Below are 19,081 nucleotides of genomic sequence, written 5' to 3'. Positions count from 1 at the left end.
GCAGCATCTTAGCTGTTCCTAGCACTGCGCTCTTCTAAACTGAGAGCTCTGATGTTGTTCCTGGGATCTGTTAGAGCCACTCTCCCAGTTTGGGAGTCACAGCCCCAAGGGTACTGATTACCACAGTGACCACTGTTGCTTTTACCTTCCACATCTTTTCTAGCTCTTCTTTCACCCCTTGGTATTTTTCAAGTTTCTCATGTTCCTTCTTTCTGATGTTGCTGTCACTTGGGATTGCTACATTTATCACTATGGCTTTCTTCTGCTGTTTGTCCACCACTACTATGTCCGGTTGGTTAGCCATCACCAGTTTGTCAGTCTGTATCTGGAAGTCCCACAGGGTCTTAGCTTGGTCATTCTCCCCCACCTTTGGAGGTGTGTCCCATTTTGACCTTGGGACCTCCAGCCCATACTCGGCGCAGATGTTCCTGTACGCTATGCCAACCACTTGGTTATAGCGTTCCATATAGTGTATGCCCTGCCTGCTAGCATCTTACAACCTGCTGTTATGTGCTAGATTGTCTCAGGGGCATCTTTGCACAGCCTGCACCTGGGGTCCTGCCTGGTGTGGTAGTCCTCAGCCTCTACTGATCTTGTGCTGCTACAATTAGTGCCTTTGTGCTTTCAATCCATCCTTTTCTAGCCACTGGTAAGACTTTTCAATATCAGCCACTTCTTCTATGTCTTTGCAGGGGTTTGTCCTGCCATGATGGTTCTTGCTCCTCTACCTCCACTTCGGGCTTCTGTTGCTATTCTTGCTATGCTGTTGTTGATATTCACTAAATATTCACTAAGTATTGCATCTCTCTGGGCCATCTTCGTGATGTACTCATGGATCTTTACTGTTTCATCTCGGATGGTGGCTCTGACACTCACCAGTTGTCAGCCTCAGAAGGAGGCCAAGAACCATGAGTACATCAGTACATCACTAAAACAAGGTGGCAGCATTGTTGGTGGCTCGCCGTCTGTGTTTCAGTGCTAAGTTTGCCTATGTTAGGTCTAATGCACTGTGCTTCATCAGTTTTAACCTATGATCGATCTGCTCATCTAAACCTGGAGGACATTTCAAGGAAGTTGTTTAATCAAATGGTTATCAATCTCCATCATGCCCCACCTCCCGTATTGACGTCGACACCTGTCTGTCTACGCTGCTGGCCGTGGTCCCTACTGTCGAGAAGGCGCAGGAGACGACGTGATAGATGGGGCGGCCTAGCTGTTAAGCTATAGTGCCTTCTGTGATTCCATCGGGAGTCTCAGCTTCAAACGGGGTTTCATGCATAAGACCTAGACAGGGACCACTTTATCCGTTGGCGCTCACTGGAACCAGCACACAGATGGAATATCCCTGTTGTTTCCCTCCTCGGCGGTACTGTTTTCCGGTGTCCACTCTCCACAGTTTTGGCATGGCAGAGCATGTATGGACCATCTTATAGACTGATAAAACAGTCTGTGGTTTCCTCTGAACATCCACTTCGGCTTAGGATGGCTCTGATCAACACCAGATCGGTAGTAAGACTTTTATTATCAATGACCTTTTCTCCGCTTGTTACTTGGATTTTTTCTTTGTGACTGAAACTTGGCTTACTACTGAGGATTTAAGCTCCTTTTCCAAAATGCTTCCGTCAAACTGTTTTACAACGAGATGAGGTGGTGGTCTGGCCTCCATATACAAAGATCTGTTTTTCTGTCAAATCAATATAATAGTTACGAACTACGGTTGTTCGCATTGAAACTGTCTAAACCTCTTTTGGTCGCTCTGATCTGTCGGCCACCACATAACAATAAGTACTTTTTAATGGGCTTTTCTGACTTTTTGGGGGATTTTGTTCCAAAATATGAACAACTCGTAATCTTAAAATTTTTTGAGAATGGGGATAAAGCCAATTTTATCTGACCCTTCTAGTACCCCTAGTTGTACTGGTGTTTTAGGTCACTTTTCTCCTATTACTGAAGACCATGTTATCGAACTAGTGGAACTCCTTCACACCTTCACATCACTTCCTCCTGAAAAACCAGTCCTCTTGGGGCAGTTGTGGCCTAATGGTTAGAGAGTTTGACTTGTAACCTGAAAGTTGCAGGTTTGAGTCCCAGGACTGGCAGAAATTGTTTATGGGAATAGTCAGCACTCTGCAATACCACGACTGAGGTTATTCCCTTGAGCAAGGCACCCCCAACTGCTCCCTGGGTGTCGCAGCAGTAGCTGCCCACTGTCTTGTGTGTGTACTTGGGTGGGTTAAAATGCAGATCCCAGTTTGGGATCAATAAAAGTAGTTCTTAATTTCTATCTTAAACCACCTCAAAGATGTATGAAAGCTTGAAATATCTTCATATAAATGAAACAATTCAAGTCGAAAACAACTTGCTGCTCACATATTATTGTAGTCCAGTTTGTGCTGATTACAGTGTTATCAGACTTTAGCCATTAATATGTTTAAAAGCAACTGAAAAAAGCACAATGTCAGTGTCATTGTCATTATTGTTTTCAAACCCTCAGACTCTTTGACTGCTTCAAACCCAAACATTGGTGGGCTATTCCCATGTGTTAGGCAATATGTGAAAAATTTGGGTGTGATATTTGATGATCATCTGAAATTTGATAGATAAACTCTGCAGTTGAATCATCCTTTTTTCACTTGTAGCTCCTTTCTAAAGCTAAGACTTTTCTTTCCTTTAAAAATTTTGAGAAAGTGATTAACACTTTTATTACTTCTAGATTAGACCTACTGCAACTGTCTTTATGCTGGGATTAGTGAAGCAGCTTTGCCCCGACAATTGGTCCAGAATGTGGCAGCTAGACTTCTGACTGGGACTTGTAAAAGGGAACATATTACCCCTGTCCTACAGTACTTACAATGGCTCCCTGTGCGTTACAGAGTGGATTTATTTGACCAGAGTGGTTTTTAAGTCATTAAACAGTTTGGCTCCATCATATATTTCTGACTTATTGATTGAGTACAGTTCAACTAGATCCCTCCGGTCTTCCAACCAGAGACTTTTGGTTATCCCTAGGATGAGGGGGAAGTGCAGAGGTGATCGTGCCTTTGCTACAATTGCGCCAAGACTTTGGAATGACCTGCCACTTTGTATTAGAATGGCTCCATCAGTGGCTATTTTCAAAGCTAAATTAAAAACCTGTTGTTCTGTTTTATAAGGCTTTTAACTCTGTTTAAAGCACTGTTATTTTTTTTATTATTTTCTTTTAATCTGTTTTTGGTTTTATTGTTATTTTACTCTATTACTGCTGTTTTATTTATTCTTATTGGAAAGCACATTGGTCAACATTGGTTGAATAGTGAATAGTGCTATATAAATGAAATTGCCATTGCCATCAGGAACGTGGCCCCAAGTGATGGAGTACCTAGTGAATATCTCAGGCAACAGAAGCCCAAAGCGGTGGGAAAGGAGCAAGAACCATCATGGCAGGACAAACCCCTGCATAGTATGTACCACCAACAGCAAGAAGAAGTGGCTGATATTGAAAAGTCCTACCAGTGGCTGGAAAAAGCTGGACTGAAAGACAGCACAGAGACACTAATCGTAACAGCACAAGAACAGGCCCTTAGCACGAGATCGATACAGGCTGGGGTCTACCACACCAGGCAGGACCCCAGGTGAAGTCTGTGCAAACAACAGACCATCCAGCACTTAACAGAAAGTTGTAAGATGCTAGCAGGCAGGGCATACACTACATGGAATGCCATAACCATGTGGCTGGCATAGTGTACAGGAACATCTGTGCTGAGTATGGGCTGGAGGTCCCAAGGTCAAAATGGGACACATCAGAGGAACAACCTGGTCATTCCCTATGTAGCAGGTGTTCCAGAGAGGCTTAAACAGATTTTTGGGAAACATCAGATACCAGTTCACTTCAAACCCTGGATGGGTGGTGAAACGTTTCAGCCTTAAAACTGAAAGTCCAGTTGCCATGATTCAACCTTTAGATAACTTCCCCTGGACGACTGAGAAGCTTCACAGACATCGTTCATCTGTACAGTTCTGTCTCTGCTACATGTGTGCCTCCACTCTTTGTTTACTATTCGTTTAAAAAAGTATAAAATAAATACTTGTATTCATCACTCAGTATGAGGTAATTAAACATAAACCACATTTATATTTGTACCTGAATACCTTCAGTAAAGACAGTCTCGGTCATTGTCAAGTCAAGCTTTCTTTTCTGTCTATCGCATCAGTAGCTGAAGAGGTTTTGTTCAATGTAGATAAACACATGGCTGATAAAATCCCTGAAAGACACAAGCATGGGTGAAATCATTTGCTCTCTAGCTATATATTTATCTTTTGTAGCCACTTCATACGTTACACCTTCATATATTTTATGTGCCCTGGCTATTCCTTCTACTCATACTGTCTCGTTTGCCTCTGCAATTAGTACTCCACCAGCAGGGAGGGTCCCAGATTAATTAACAGTGAAGAAAAGGAGGCTTTGTTTCTTTGCTTTCAGTGGAATACTTACATCTTTCTCTCATTTGATCATAGTGCTACTTGAAAACAAGCAGACTCATTATAAAAGGAACATGGAATGGGCCGAGAAAAAATGTGTTAAAAATTCAGGAAAAAAAATAGATGTTTTGGAGGGAAATGACTACAATAAGCTTAGATTTGTTGTGTTTTGGGGTTTGTGTGTTCAAAGATAATGTGACATGACAGTTATGCTTTTTATGGGAAAAAATATATATAATAAATATCTGCTTCTAGAATTTCTTCATTGTACATTTTGCTTATTCTGTAAAATATCTCATTTATTAAATCCTAATCATATTTTTTTCATTCCCTAATTTTGTCTGACTTATCATCCCCTCCTTCTCTTGCAGTGTTGTAAATCTCTTGTAAAGTGTTTTGCATGGCATTCAACTTCAAAAGTGCTATATAAATAAAGTTTGATTGATTGATTCATTAATCTTAACTGATGTATGGGTTAACCTGTTGCTGTCTTGGTTCAAGCTAAATACATTTGCTGAACCATTGCTAGATACATTTCAGAAGAAATTTAATTGCTGCCTGGATTCCAGTCAAGTCTCTTATCCTCTTCTGCTTCATCATTTTCTTCTTTCACTGCCTTTTCTTTTACATTTGTCTACATTATCGCTTCTCTCCTTGACTGCCTCTTTATTTTTTATGTCCTCTAACCTCACATATCTCTCCACCACTCCATCATCCTCATCTTGTTCATTCCCAATACTAGTCTAGTCTTAGTCTTTTGGTCTTGTGCATCAGAAGGCTTTTAAATAAAGGTTAAAGTAAGTAAGTAAAATAAGTAAGTAAGTAGTAGTTAAAAGTAGTGGTTTCCCTTTCCTCGTTAAGAAATTACCTATTCACAATCACCGACTTGATACTGTTCAGACAAGTATAATGTTTATGTAAACTGAAAACAATGGCAAAGTCAAAGAGTGCAATATCAGATTGTCCAGCCATCATGCACAATGCTCAGATCAGTACTTCAGACCTGCTTCTTCATGACTCAGGTCCAATTCCATGGTCACATCGCAACTTGAAATGGTAGAGACATAATAACATGTAAGTTGTTTAAGAATGGAGCCCAGGTCTAGTAGAATTAATGTCACACTAAGCTGTAAAAATTATGTGTGAAAATGACATGCTATGGTTTTACAAGGGTTATATGCTGGACTTGTGTCTGTCTGTGTCTGTAGATCATATAGATCAGAAAACAGTAGTCATGAAATTGTAGGATGAGTTACAAAACTTACTTCAGTCAGCAAAAGTCTTCAAAAATCTCTTCAAAAACTATTTCTTTCTGCCTTTCAAAAAAAAAAAAAACCAATGCAACCACTACTTTTTTGTGCTTCTTCTTTGTTGTTTGTTCCTGCAGCCTAGTGCTTCTGGATAGGTGGAACATGAACACTGCTCCTTGATATACTGTGACTTAGATTGTAACTCAAATCAAACATCCTGAAAGCATTTGCAAAATGAATATATAAGAAAAATGTAACCAGATGTCTAGAAAGTAATATCTCTCTACTCCAGTGACATTGCTGTAAAATGAAGGGCAAGCAGGTTGTGTGGCGCGAGAGGAATGACATGTTTTGAGCAGAATTGGCTTGTGTATGCTTGAACCCTTCCCTGGGGGAAAAGCGTCATAGTTGCCACTGGCATACCAGTTTAGCCCAAACAAATCACTTAAGCTTCTGAAGAACTTCTGCTGTGAATGATTAATGTTTACATGTAGAACTGCTCTTCATCGCTCTGTCCCGCCACCATCTTGAGGACCACTCTGCATACTGTCACACTGTGATCATTGCTATTCTACATATGGTGTTTCTTAATTAATGCACACACTGTATAATTTTGGCAGTACCAGTGAGGCCCTGATAGGACTGTATTAGCACTGCTCGTTGAAAACCTTTATACTGGTATTTTCATTGTGTCATGTGATTCTAATCTAATCTAATCCAGTCTAATATAATCTTATCTAATCTATAAATACTCTGATTGACATGACAGCATGATAAAACTGATTTCTAACCCTCATTATTCTCATTTACTGAAAACAAAACAAATCTTTACTTAATTCCAACATAATGTATATATAATGTGCAATGTGATAATATAAATAGAGCTACAGTACCTATGCTACATACCAGTAATTGTTTGCTTCAACATGAACTGAGGCATTGCAGTCAATGCAGTAATTTTGTTATATTTTAATACTGTGCAAGTTGGATGTCATTAATAATTGCCAATGGCAATATTTTATATTCGTTATATTTATTTTTTAAGGATTTGTAACCCTTTTATGGCACTTTTCACTACAATTTGTCATAAATGATTTATTAATGAATAAATATTCTTTTAAATATGTAATGCAGCAAATTTAATGTTTTACACAAACTTACATGGATAATGAGAGGTGCTGCTACTGCCTGTAATCTTGATCTAATGCTTTTGTTGTGGGTGCAGGATCCTGGCCACCGTGGGAGCTGATTTTGACCTGAGAACACTGAGGGCAGTGAGAGTACTGCGGCCGCTCAAACTGGTCTCCGGCATTCCAAGTACGTTAAGTTTACAATTTTACCACAATTAATGGATATACTAACGATGATAACAATTACAGTAGTATCAAAGATGTTTCAGAAATCATTATGTGGTGCTAATAACATGCTGTATCACATTTGTGAGATCCATCCAAAACTAGAAAATGTAAAATTGAAAATTCTTGGTTTTAGGAGGACCTGTCTGCTGAAATTATTTAGTGTTGAACACTGGTGCAATGGTGCAGTGTCATCTTAGTGAGGCTGACAAATGGGAAACCAAAGCAAATTGTGCTGATTGTTCCTGGTAACTAGGTTTATAGCTGGAAACACTGCAGAAGTAACCAGGTGGATGTATACAGTGTTTGTCAAGAAATAGTTTGAGCACATTACTTTCCCTAACACCCAATAATAGCACTGGTCTGCAAGGAGAATGCCTCAGAAATAAAAGTAACTAAATTTGACCAGAATTGGATCACTAACGAAAGAAAATTAATGAGTGTTAATTGGCTCCAGTTTCCAAGATCAAAATTGCATCAAAATAATTCAGAATTATTGCAATATAGCAATGAGAATGGTGCCACACCAGTCATTACAAATTTATCTTTTTATTGATACCAATAATGCAACTTTCCATTCATTCATTGGTTTTTCATGTAACATTTTCGTGAAAAACTGATCAAATTGTGGGTGGATTGGTCCCATTGCTGTGTAACTTCCCAGACTATTAAGATACAAGCTGAAAATGATACAGTTTTAAAGCTTACAAAATATAATGTGAATAATATCAGATAATTACAGAATACAAACTCTAATATCAGATTAAACGAAAAGGTTCCATCTTTATTCGGCTTGCTCACTGCCAGGACACAGATTACTGCTGATATGTCAAAAAGGCATTATTTGGCCAAAAGAAATGAACTCTGCAGAGCAGAAATTGTTTTAGTAGAACTGGTAGCTTAGAGATAAACAACAGCCTTTAATGAGTACCTATTCTCACATTTGGACTTTTGACACACAAAAACCAATGGAAACATCTATTTGGTTATAAAGTAACTGTGAATTATCTTGTATTATTCATATGACGTTCATGAGCTTCCATATGGTATAACAAATGTTGCTGTGTCCCAATTGTCTGTGAATTCAAACCTAGAAAGCAGAGTGGATAACTACACCCATACCTGGACCAGTCATTGACAAAAATCAACACCAAAACCTTGACATTTGCTAACAAAAAACCAATAAATGAGAGTGAAGTGAAGATACATTTATAAACTTTCATGTGGTACCATTTTCATTGTTCTACCATACTTTGTCGAGAAGATACGAGGCATCATGATCATCAGACACCCCCTCCCTTGTAGGCACATATACTCACCCGTGTATAGACTTAAACTTAACTTAACTTCAAGTCCAGTTGCCATGACTCAACCTTTAGACACATTTTATCTTGGAGTTCGATAATTTCCCAAAATTTGGGAATTTGCATTGATCTTCTCAGAGTGAGTGCATTTATTTCTATAAAGCTCAAATATTCTTTTAAAGGAAAGCTTTACCACTAGTCCTTTTTAGACAGAGATCCCATGTTAGCATTAATTCCACCCTTCACTATGCATTTTACATATTCACACTAAACAGTGTTGCAACAGTGTTCTTTTTACACAGCTGCATGCACCTCAGAAATAGATGTGCGATGTTTAATGTGACATCCTGTGTAATGTAGAATGCATGTGTCAAAAATACAAACAGTAATTATGAGCTTTTGATTATCTTGCCCGTTATGATAAAATTGTTGTGCATCATGTACAACAAGTTTATAATTCAAGTGAGTAACATGCTAACGTGATAAGAAACAACCCCTGTGATCTTCACCAAAACGGTGAAGCTATTGACCACACATTTGCCCCACAGACTACCTCTCTCCTTTTATGCAGACATTGATCCACCACAGATATGACAATTTTATTACCTTCATTACTGGTATACTGATAGGCAGGATCAACAATGTCCCCCATCATGGCTTTTTACTTTTTATACACAACAGCCATGTAATGTAAACAACAAATGAAAATTTTGTTATATAATATTATATATTATATTATAATAATTATATAATATATTATATAATATTATAATATATTATTATTATATTATAATATTCTAAAATGAATATTTTCTGTGTTTTCAAACATGTCTGCTCAGGTCTTCAAGTGGTATTAAAGTCTATTATGAAAGCCATGGTACCTCTGCTGCAGATTGGCTTGTTGCTCTTTTTTGCCATTCTCATGTTTGCCATCATTGGCCTCGACTTCTACATGGGCAAGTTCCATCGCACTTGCTTCAAGATAGACACAGGTAAGCAAGAGGAGCAGCTGAGGTTAAACAAGTCTTAATCCGGCCATGAGGTCACATGATCTTAATCATGCTTATCTATGGATACTGATTGGTCAAATATTTTAATGAACTATATAGTAACTTAAAATCTGAGCCAGTTCTGTTATTCATTATTTTGCATATTTTAATTTTCATTCCACTACTGAATTTTGACATCATTACTCTAGCAGACGTGCAATAGATATATTACTTATACATAGCAAACAGAACTGTCCTGAAATCATGGGTCTGACTACTATAGAAAATTCAGCATAGATTTCTTAAAGGAATTTGCAAAACTATATGACACTGTGTTTTATTGGATGTTGATTGTAAAAATGTCAATTATATAAATTTTAGAGTGAAATTTACAAAAAAGTAATTTGTGCAAAAAGTGAATCTGTATGAATAATGTTGAGCAGGAACAGCCATTAAGCAGCTTTCTAGTGTACCAGGAAGAGCTGTAAAGAAAAGAAACCACACACACACACACACTTGTCATATAATGTAAGGCCATAGAATTTAAGCTCTGAATGCATTGTAATTATATGATAATCTAGGGTATAAAATCAAAAATACCAGGTAGAATATGTTCAGGCCAGAGTGTGTTAAAGCCAGCATCACTTCTCTAAACATAAATCTCTAAACATATGTCAAACATACTGCATTTAAATGTTGCCTATTTGTGTATCACTGTAGTTGAACCCATATATTCTGTATTAGATGTCTTTCTAGATGGGCTTTTACATAATACATCTCCAGTCTTCAATAAAAATTCCACCATGTTTGTGTATTTCTGTGTTTGAGGCTCTGTATGAATGTCTGTGTTTGTGGCTGTAGGCGAACAGCAAGAGGAGTTCCCCTGTGGCCTGGAGGCTCCAGCAAGGACCTGCCCCAATGGCACTACCTGTAAAGAGTACTGGATTGGACCCAACTTTGGCATCACCAATTTTGACAACATACTATTTGCTATTCTCACTGTTTTCCAGTGCATCACCATGGAGGGATGGGTTGAAATCCTCTACAACGTGAGTCCAATTAAGGAAAACACATCTGGGCCTGTATGTTCTTTCTAAAGCACTGTGTTGGTTAGTGGCTGGGGATACCCAAGGGTGGGGTTTAACATAATATCATTGTATTGGGGGTGTATGCCTAGCCTGGTTCCAGGCTTCTGAATCAATGATTCAAATAAGATAGTGGTGTGCTCACTTCTGTTTCCCCTCGTTAGAAAAATGGTCTTTTTCATAGTTGGGATACAGAATTGAGACAGCATCTTTATACATAAAGCTACCATAGCAAATAGAACAATATTAATATATATCCATCATTAAAATGACAAGTATGGATTACACAGCTGTACAGGCTGTTGTAAGTTGACCTACAGAAAGAACATCTCTTGAATTTGGACACTATAACACATCATATAGGAATCAACTTAACCTTTCCACTGAACCTAACATCTTGAAGACAGACTATAGCACACACTGGTCCACATTAACTTAACTTCAACCCCTGCAGTAAGATGTTCTGGAGACAACTATTATTATTTTTCTCTTTTCTCATTCAAAACAACAGCACCAAGTTTCAAAAAGTTAATTTCATCAATTTAAAAGTTTTTAACAGATGAATAGACAGATGACAAATAAATAGACTGATGAAGAAGATTAGTAGTGAAGAGAACATGGTAGTTCGACAAGTCCTCATCATGTCCAGACATGCTGCATGAATCAGTCAATCAGAAGTTGGCTACAGTACTGATGATGGGGCATGGTCTGGGCCAAAATCAAATGGACCTCATTTGTTTAGCTCAGAGCTGCAAGTGAAAACGACTCTTTTGTAAACTGATTGATGAATGCAATCAAGATAAAAATTTTAAAGTAATATTACTTTAGAAAGAAATTCTCAGCTACCAGCAACCTTGTTCTTGACTTCAAACAAACGGACTCCTTAAACTGCGAAATGTAAAAGGCAAGCAAATAATAATCTAAAAACTATACAACAAAATTAATTTACTTTCATATCTTAGGTTTGTTCAACTTGTTTTATCATGTTCAGCAGGGGAAAATATGTTTCTTAAAGTGATTTACAGTGTTATAATATTTTTAATAATTTTAAAAACAACCCTGGTTTGTGTTGATGACATGACACCATCAAGACAGATATGTTGGGCTGGGACAAAAAAATTATCCCTCTTTCTAAATAGAATTGCTATACAGTTTAATTAGCATTAAGACTATAATATAAACTACTGGAGTAGTAAGTACTGATATTTGTGCATTTTGTTATTTAACAGATATAATGATAATTCTTTTCATCTGCTGCTGTTTACACTGCTGAAAACAATAGAAATGGCAATGGCAATGAGCCACTGTTAAGTGCTGCTGTGGCTGGGCCTTTAATGTTTTAGAGAAGCATTCAATAAATCACCTGGCCAGTGCTAATTTTTTAAATATCTTCTAAGGATTTACACATGCGATATTAAAGGATACCAATAATTGGGAGCATCATTCAGCAGTTAAGGTGGGATTGGGCTAAATTGCTTATTTTACTGACTGTAATTTTATTTCTGTTCATTTTTAGTGTAGTGCATAGTGTGAGAAACCAGTCTAGTGAAAATACGTGAATGTACAGGCAGGTCCTGTCCTGTGCATTAATGCTGATACACTGTGCTCTTTCTCCCCATTGGTGCTTCAACTCCCAGCCTTCCTTGGGGGGATGATTAGAGACAAGCAGAGCCTGTGGAGGATGACTAACACATAGCCACCACTCCATTAGGACCACAGTACCTCCATTATACTGCTTACATGAAATATTGGTGATATTCAACTGTGCCAAATATTGGAGAGCAGCAATGCAGCATAGCTGGATGATTATTTGTCTATCCCAGCTGTGTTACCAAAGCTACCAGTCTATGTGACTCTCTGAAGGGAATACAGCACTCTACCATTTGCATAACAGTCAGAATTATACCATGCCAGGGAAACCATTATGTAATAGATTAAATTATTAAACCGCTATAGTGGGAAAAGACTGTGTCCTTAGCAGTGAGATTCTCCTTGTAGGGTTGCAAGAGAAAAACAGAAACTGTGCAGATGATGATGAAGATGGAGGTAGCAGACCATCAATAGCTGTTTGGTTGCTGAGAGCAGGCAGGGTAGATTGAGAATTCTGCTTTCATGGTTCTTTCATGTCAAATAAATGTTTCCCCATTGTGACAGTTATACAGATATTGGACACATAAACATCTGTGGCAGGACACAGCACCAGATGAGCTCTTTCTATTCTTCAGGGAAAGCAGCTTAAGCACAGTATTTTAGGTACTTAAAGTTTTATCAAGCTTCATTGTATCCAAATCTACTTGTATCCAGATCTACTTTTTGTAGTATTTATAGACAGAATCTCTTGAGCAAACTGGGAAATTCTGCTGTTGCAGCAGCAAACTACAGGCACTCAACATAAACATAGATCTCACAAGGAAAAGAAAAAAATATAAGAAATTTATAAAAAAATGCAATATACAATAAGTGAGCAGACTATACAATAAGTGTGCAAAAAATTTCAAGTGAAAGTGAAAGTCACTATTGTGACAACCTGTGTGCAAACATTGCCAGTTCAGACAGTCAGTCCAGGATGTTATCTGGCACACAGTGAAGATGTGTTGTACAGAGTTATGGCATGAGGCAGGAAGGACTTCCTGTAGCGATCCTGAAGACAACAAAGCTGTCTGAGCCTTTTGGAGAAGGTGCTCCGTTGTCTGTCCAGCACAGGATGGAGAGGGTGGTCAGGGTTGTCCATGATTGATAACAGTTTGCTTAGTGTCCTCCGCTCTATCACAGTCTCAAAAGTCTCCTGTCTGCAGCCAATGACAGAGCCAGCCTTCCTTATCAGTTTATTCAGTCTGTTAGAGTCACTGCCTGCAATGCTGCTCCCCCAGGAGACCACAGAGGAGAACAAAGTACTGGCCACAACAGACTGGTAAAAGATTTCCAGCATCTTGCTGCACACGTTGAAGGACCTCAGCTTCCTCAGGAAGTAGAGTCTGCTGCAGCCCTTCTTGTAAACAACTGTGCTGTTGTCCTTCCACTTCAGACTGCTGTCTATGGTCACTACAGTCAATACAGTATGCCTATTGTAGCAGATTTGTATGTGCAGTATTAACCATGCATATATTGATTTTTTGGAGCTGCTTGGGGGAAGCGCATCAAGCTGTAAACACAATATGGCTTTCAGGAACCAGGTGAGGCCTTCAGAAGTCAGTTTAGGTTTCCTGCTTTCTGGAATCAGAGTTGGCTATCAGGAAACAGGTTTGGCCTTGAGCAAACAGGTTTGGACTTCAGAAATCAGGTTAGGCATCAGATTTGGCCATCAGGAGTCAGGTAATGCCTTTAGGAATCAGGTTAGGCCATCAGGAATCAGGTAAGGCATTCAGGGATCAGGTTAGGCCATCAGGGAATCAGGTAAGGCATACAGGGATCAGGTTTTGGTCAGGCAGAATATCATGTCTATGTTCTTTATGCTGTATATGTTTAGGGTAGTTTCACTAATAGTAAATATACATTTTCATAAAGCATCCATGTTTGTCCATGCCCATGTTGATCAGAGTATTAAAAACATTAAAAGTATTAATGTAAGGTACATTTAGAACAGATAAAAATGTGCGATTAAGTTGCAATTAATCACGAGTTAACTCATGACAATCATGCAATTAAATATTTGAATCGATTGACAGCCCTAATCAAAACAAATAAAATCAGCTGTTATGTGAGGGTTATGTGTTGGAGAAGGAGAGGTGTAGGACCCAATTGCTGGACAAGAAACAAACCTTTATTTACTCCTGGGAATTCCAGGGCTCAGGCACAAAGCGAAAAACAACCAAATGAAACAGTAACATAAAATATCCAAATGGAACGGAATCTGGTTCGACACACAGCTGACACTAAACATCTGCAATCTGCAAAAGGGGAAGCAGGGCACATAAATAGGGGGAGAAACAAAAGGTAATTAAACACATTGGGGCAATCGACACAAAGCTGCCGAGGACCGGTGCAGGGGAACAAAGGAAGTCTTTACACAGTAAAGGTCCACGACGGGAAGTCCCAAAGGGGAATCGTGACATTAGGTTTCAAAAAACTAAAGGAGGAAAGAAAGTGAAAATCAAAATAAAAGTCCAGGGCAGGAAGTCCAGAAACCAGGATCCTGACAAATACTGATTTTGCCTTATAAAGTTGATTTCCAGTATTCACTTGTCTTTCTTGCATTGGTGTGTTTTCCACCAGCTCTGCAGATAGATATCTGGCTCTTTAGCAGCTAGATGCTCCACAATGTTCACCAGCTACTCTCCAGCACCAATCAAGTAGCTAGTTGTGTACAGTGTGTTCATCAGTACCTTTTCACTAGAAGCAGCTGTGTGCCGGTGCTAAGAACCAGGGTGATGAATGCACTGAAGCTGAACCCGCAACTTTCCGGTTACAAGTCCGACTCTCTATCCATTAGGCCACGACTGCCCCCCCAATAGACTCAATAAGTTGCTGCAATTGCGATTTTCTCCAAGTGCAGCAACAATATGCACATTTTGCATTTAAGATCCTGGTGGTTGTATTGTTGCTTCATCAATATTGGGAACTTGACTGTATTATTATTTGATTCATAAGTTATTACCAAATTTGTGCTATTGACACTTTATGAAAGATAATGAAAGGTGGAAACTGAGATTTATGATCGGCTTCTTTGCCTGTCACAGCTGACAGCAGCATGTGAGAAACAACACACTACAGGCAAAACAAGCATGATTTTTGATTTTGGTTGCAAGTTGCAAGGCTTTGTATATAGTTGCTACACCTGGATGTTCTCTGTGAAATATGCTTTTGATATATAACTTACTCTCAAATCATCAACTGTGGGTTATATCTAAAAGACTAAACTAAAAAGAAACATTACTAATTGTAAATGACCAAAGAAAGGCATAACATTTCCTGGAGAAGTGGCTGATTTAGATTTTAAAAATAAATTGAACACAACCATGTGTAGTGAATTTAAATATATACATGTATTGAACATGAAGGTTTATTATGTCTATTTTATGAATTATGAATATCATAAACCATCTTAATAATTTGGGGCACCAGATCCTTTAAACGACAGATCAACCAGTCAATTAATGAGTAATACAGGATATCAGTCTACAATCTGAGGGAGAGTTCTCCCGATTCAGTGACGTATTTACTGTGAAATAACATTAATGATACCAGTCAGTTGTCTGTCTAAGATTTATTCAGCTATTTACAATATTTACACAGGAGGGAGAACTGGTCAGAGAAATTAGCTGAATTAATGAATAAAACATTATATCAGTCTAACAGTAGGCTGTTTGCAGTGGTGGAAAAGAAATCTTGAAATTAACTTATCTTCTGTGTTTGACTCTGAGGTCTAAATATAGTTTAGGAGGAAGTCCTAGTAACTATGGAGACCAACTGAGATTAATGTGAGGCAACCAGCACAGCCACAGGTTACTTGCTTGTCCTCGGGTTTACTGAGGCTTGGTCTGTTCTGCTGTGGGCTGGTCAGACTGCAGTCTGCTGGCGGGAGTAGAAGAAAGTAGATGTTCCCTGTAGTCTTGGGCTTCGGGCCTGAGTCCGTTCGTCGCCATCTGGCTGCTGCAGGGTCGTCTCATGGAGTTGCTTGATGTGAGATGGTCAGCTGGAGGACAGCCACACGCAGGGAGAATGTCCTTGTTTCTCCTCTGCTGGGCAGTAAAACAGTCTCTACCTCAGCTTCTCCTCAGGGAGAGAGAAGGTCTTGATGAGTCTGGAAAATCTCTTAACTTTCTTTGAATCTATCTGGAACTCTGTCCATTTCTGTTCTCTTCGGGGTGTTCAGTTCCCCAGAGTTCAGATCCAAGTGTTCATTCTTTCAGAGTTCTCTTCCGAGAGTTCTTCTCATTCAGAGTTCAGGGTTCAGGGAAGTTCAGGTTTTTTTCATTCTTTCAGAGTTCTCTTTCAAGACTGCTTCAAGTCTGGGTGTGTCTGTCTGTGTACTGCCTTTTTGTGTGTTGCCACACTGGGCGGGAAAATCCATCTGGTTTGTCCCATGACTGTGTTTTGCACGATGTGATTGGTCCAGGAAGTGCTGCATACTTGGTGCTGATTGGTTTAAATCTCACTGGTCATGTGTGAATCAAGAGCTTAACTTCTTGTGTTGTAAATTTTAAGAATGTTTTCTAAGACGGGAACAACAATTTCTTTTTCCATCCAGCACAGTTCAATCACATGGCAAACTTAGTAACTAAGAGTCAATAGTTCATAAACAACATGAATGAAAATCAATAAAACTTTATAGTTATATAGAGACTGACTACAAGCAGGAATAACAGATAAACAATAGCACCACTTCTGTATCACACTGTAGTCTGACAATGATGCTCTGTAGAAGACTGATCACACATTATATATTTAGCAATCAAAGCAGGAATATAAGGACAGGACATAAAGACCAGTTCATAAGTCATTGTATAGGTTTCAGGTCTTGCCTGAAAGGGAGAAGTCTTAAAGTATTTAGAAGCAGAATGTAAGGCAAGGGGGGGTTCTATGTGAAGAGCCAGTGATCTGTTCTTTATCAAATGGTGTCTTGACAGTGCAGAGCTGTACCATCTTCCTGTTGTTTACATTTGTAGGCCACTAAGAGTTTTAGAGCCATAAATTGTCTAAAAGATATCACTCCTGCCTCATTCAGGAATGTGACCATATTCTGCTGCTTTAGGTCCACTACACATGATCACAATGGTTGAGAGAACATATAGGCACATGTGAATGTAACCCTTCCTCTATTCAACAGTGGGGTGTTAAGTCTTTTTTTAACCTGCGGTTAAGAAATCCGGGTAGGCTTACTGAACTGAAGATACTACTGTTTATTGTCATTCTGCTTTACTTTCTAATACTTCCTATTAACATCTTCCCTGTCACCTTCTTCACAAAGATTTAAGGCCTTTGCAGCATTGCTGTGAGGTGCTGTTGTCCTTCACATGATGGATAATCTCTATTAGTTTGAGGTGCTATTCCAGAATTAGTGAAAGCTGCCTCAATTTCCACTGCTGTGGGACCCAGCTCTGTCCTCTTTATGAGAGCAGCAATGCAGCGTGGCTGGATGATTATTTGTCTATCCCAGCTGTGTTACCAAAGCTAGTGTTACCAAGTGGCTCTCTGAAGGGAACACAGGGCAAAACTCAAACTGTTGTGATGAACATGCATTCTCATGAGTGCAGATTTGGTGTTGAAAAAACTTTTACCATGCCAATGTGTGGTATTATTTTTGACCATGCTGGCATGATCAGCAAAGGGTTTAGAATTGCATGAACAAGCCTGATCTTGGATGGGACACTTATGACTTCATTGGCCTTTTCTAACACTTATCATAGCAAGTTAGGGTCTGTTGTTTGAACCACTGGGGACACAGTATCCACTCACATCTACACAGCAGGCAGCAAATGCTATCAGATGGAGCTCTGGGGAGGAGGATGTTTACAAGCTAAAGGACGGCAACAGCAAGATACAACACAGAGCGTACACTGTCACTTATCTGCCAGTATTGCTACAAACCCTGTAGCAGGGCAGGGAGGTTTATTACTGATACACTGAGTGAATGAAGACCCGTTTCTGACAGTACTATAATTCTTTAGAAATGTCAAATATAAGCACATAGTATATTAAGAGTGTCAAAAACCAGTGGTCTTAGATTAAGTGTAAATATGCGCCTGGTCTATTTCCAGTCCCTGGCCAGTATGGGTGTGATTTTGTTGTTGAATTGATGGCTGACCTTGACATAACATGTTTAGGGTCAGAACAAGGCTGCTAATATTTCCCCTATTGCCTTATGTGTCCTCTCCATTCTGTTAGCCAAGGTTTGAAACAGCCTCACTCTGTCTCCACACACCAGCTAAATGTACTAATATACCCAGACCTCTGCAGCCACTTCCAGCTCAGAGCTACAGTGGGTACGGAAAGTATTCAGACCCCTTTAAATTTTTCACTCTTTGTGTCATTGCAGCCATTTGCCAAAATCAAAAAAGTTCATTTTATTTCTCATTAATGTACACTCAGCACCCCATCTTGACAGAAAAAAACAGAAATGTAGAAATTTTTGCAAATTTATTAAAAAAGAAAAACTGAAATATCACATGGTCATAAGTATTCAGACCCTTTGCAGTGACACTCATATTTAACTCACATGCTGTCCATTTCTTCTGATCCTCCTTGAGATGGTTCTGCTCCTTCATTGGAGTCCAGCTGTGTTTAATTAAACTGATTGGACTTGATTAGGAAAGGCACACACCTGTCTATATAAGACCTTACAGCTCACAGTGCATGTCAGAGCAAATGAGAATCATGAGGTCGAAGGAACTGCCCAAGGAGCTCAGAGACAGAATTGTGGCAAGGCACAGATCTGGCCAAGGTTACAAAAGAATTTCTGCAGCACTCAAGGTTCCTAAGAGCACAGTGGCCTCCATAATCCTCAAATGGAAAAAGTTTGGGACGACCAGAACTCTTCCTAGACCTGGCCGTCCAGCCAAACTGAGCAATCGTGGGAGAAGAGCCTTGGTGAGAGAGGTAAAGAAGAACCCAAAGACCACTGTGGCTGAGCTCCAGAGATGCAGTAGGGAGATGGGAGAAAGTTCCACAAAGTCAACTATCACTGCAGCCCTCCACCAGTCG

At 39.2% G+C, this 19,081-nt stretch overlaps 1 protein-coding gene across 1 annotated transcript in view; it reads left to right on the top strand.

The window, feature by feature from the left end:
- The window catches only part of cacna1ba (calcium channel, voltage-dependent, N type, alpha 1B subunit, a), a 167,068-nt gene that overhangs the window by 30,961 nt on the left and 117,026 nt on the right, over positions 1-19,081 (top strand). Inside the window, exons 5-7 of the mRNA XM_026322439.1 lie at positions 6,934-7,025; positions 9,207-9,359; positions 10,218-10,405. Coding sequence (XP_026178224.1) covers positions 6,934-7,025; positions 9,207-9,359; positions 10,218-10,405 — 433 coding nt within the window. The remainder of the gene's footprint in view (positions 1-6,933; positions 7,026-9,206; positions 9,360-10,217; positions 10,406-19,081) is intronic.

Source organism: Mastacembelus armatus, chromosome 9 (genome assembly GCF_900324485.2).
Source record: "Mastacembelus armatus chromosome 9, fMasArm1.2, whole genome shotgun sequence".
NCBI lineage: Eukaryota > Metazoa > Chordata > Actinopteri > Synbranchiformes > Mastacembelidae > Mastacembelus > Mastacembelus armatus.
This window is presented reverse-complemented; position numbering and strand designations above follow the sequence as displayed.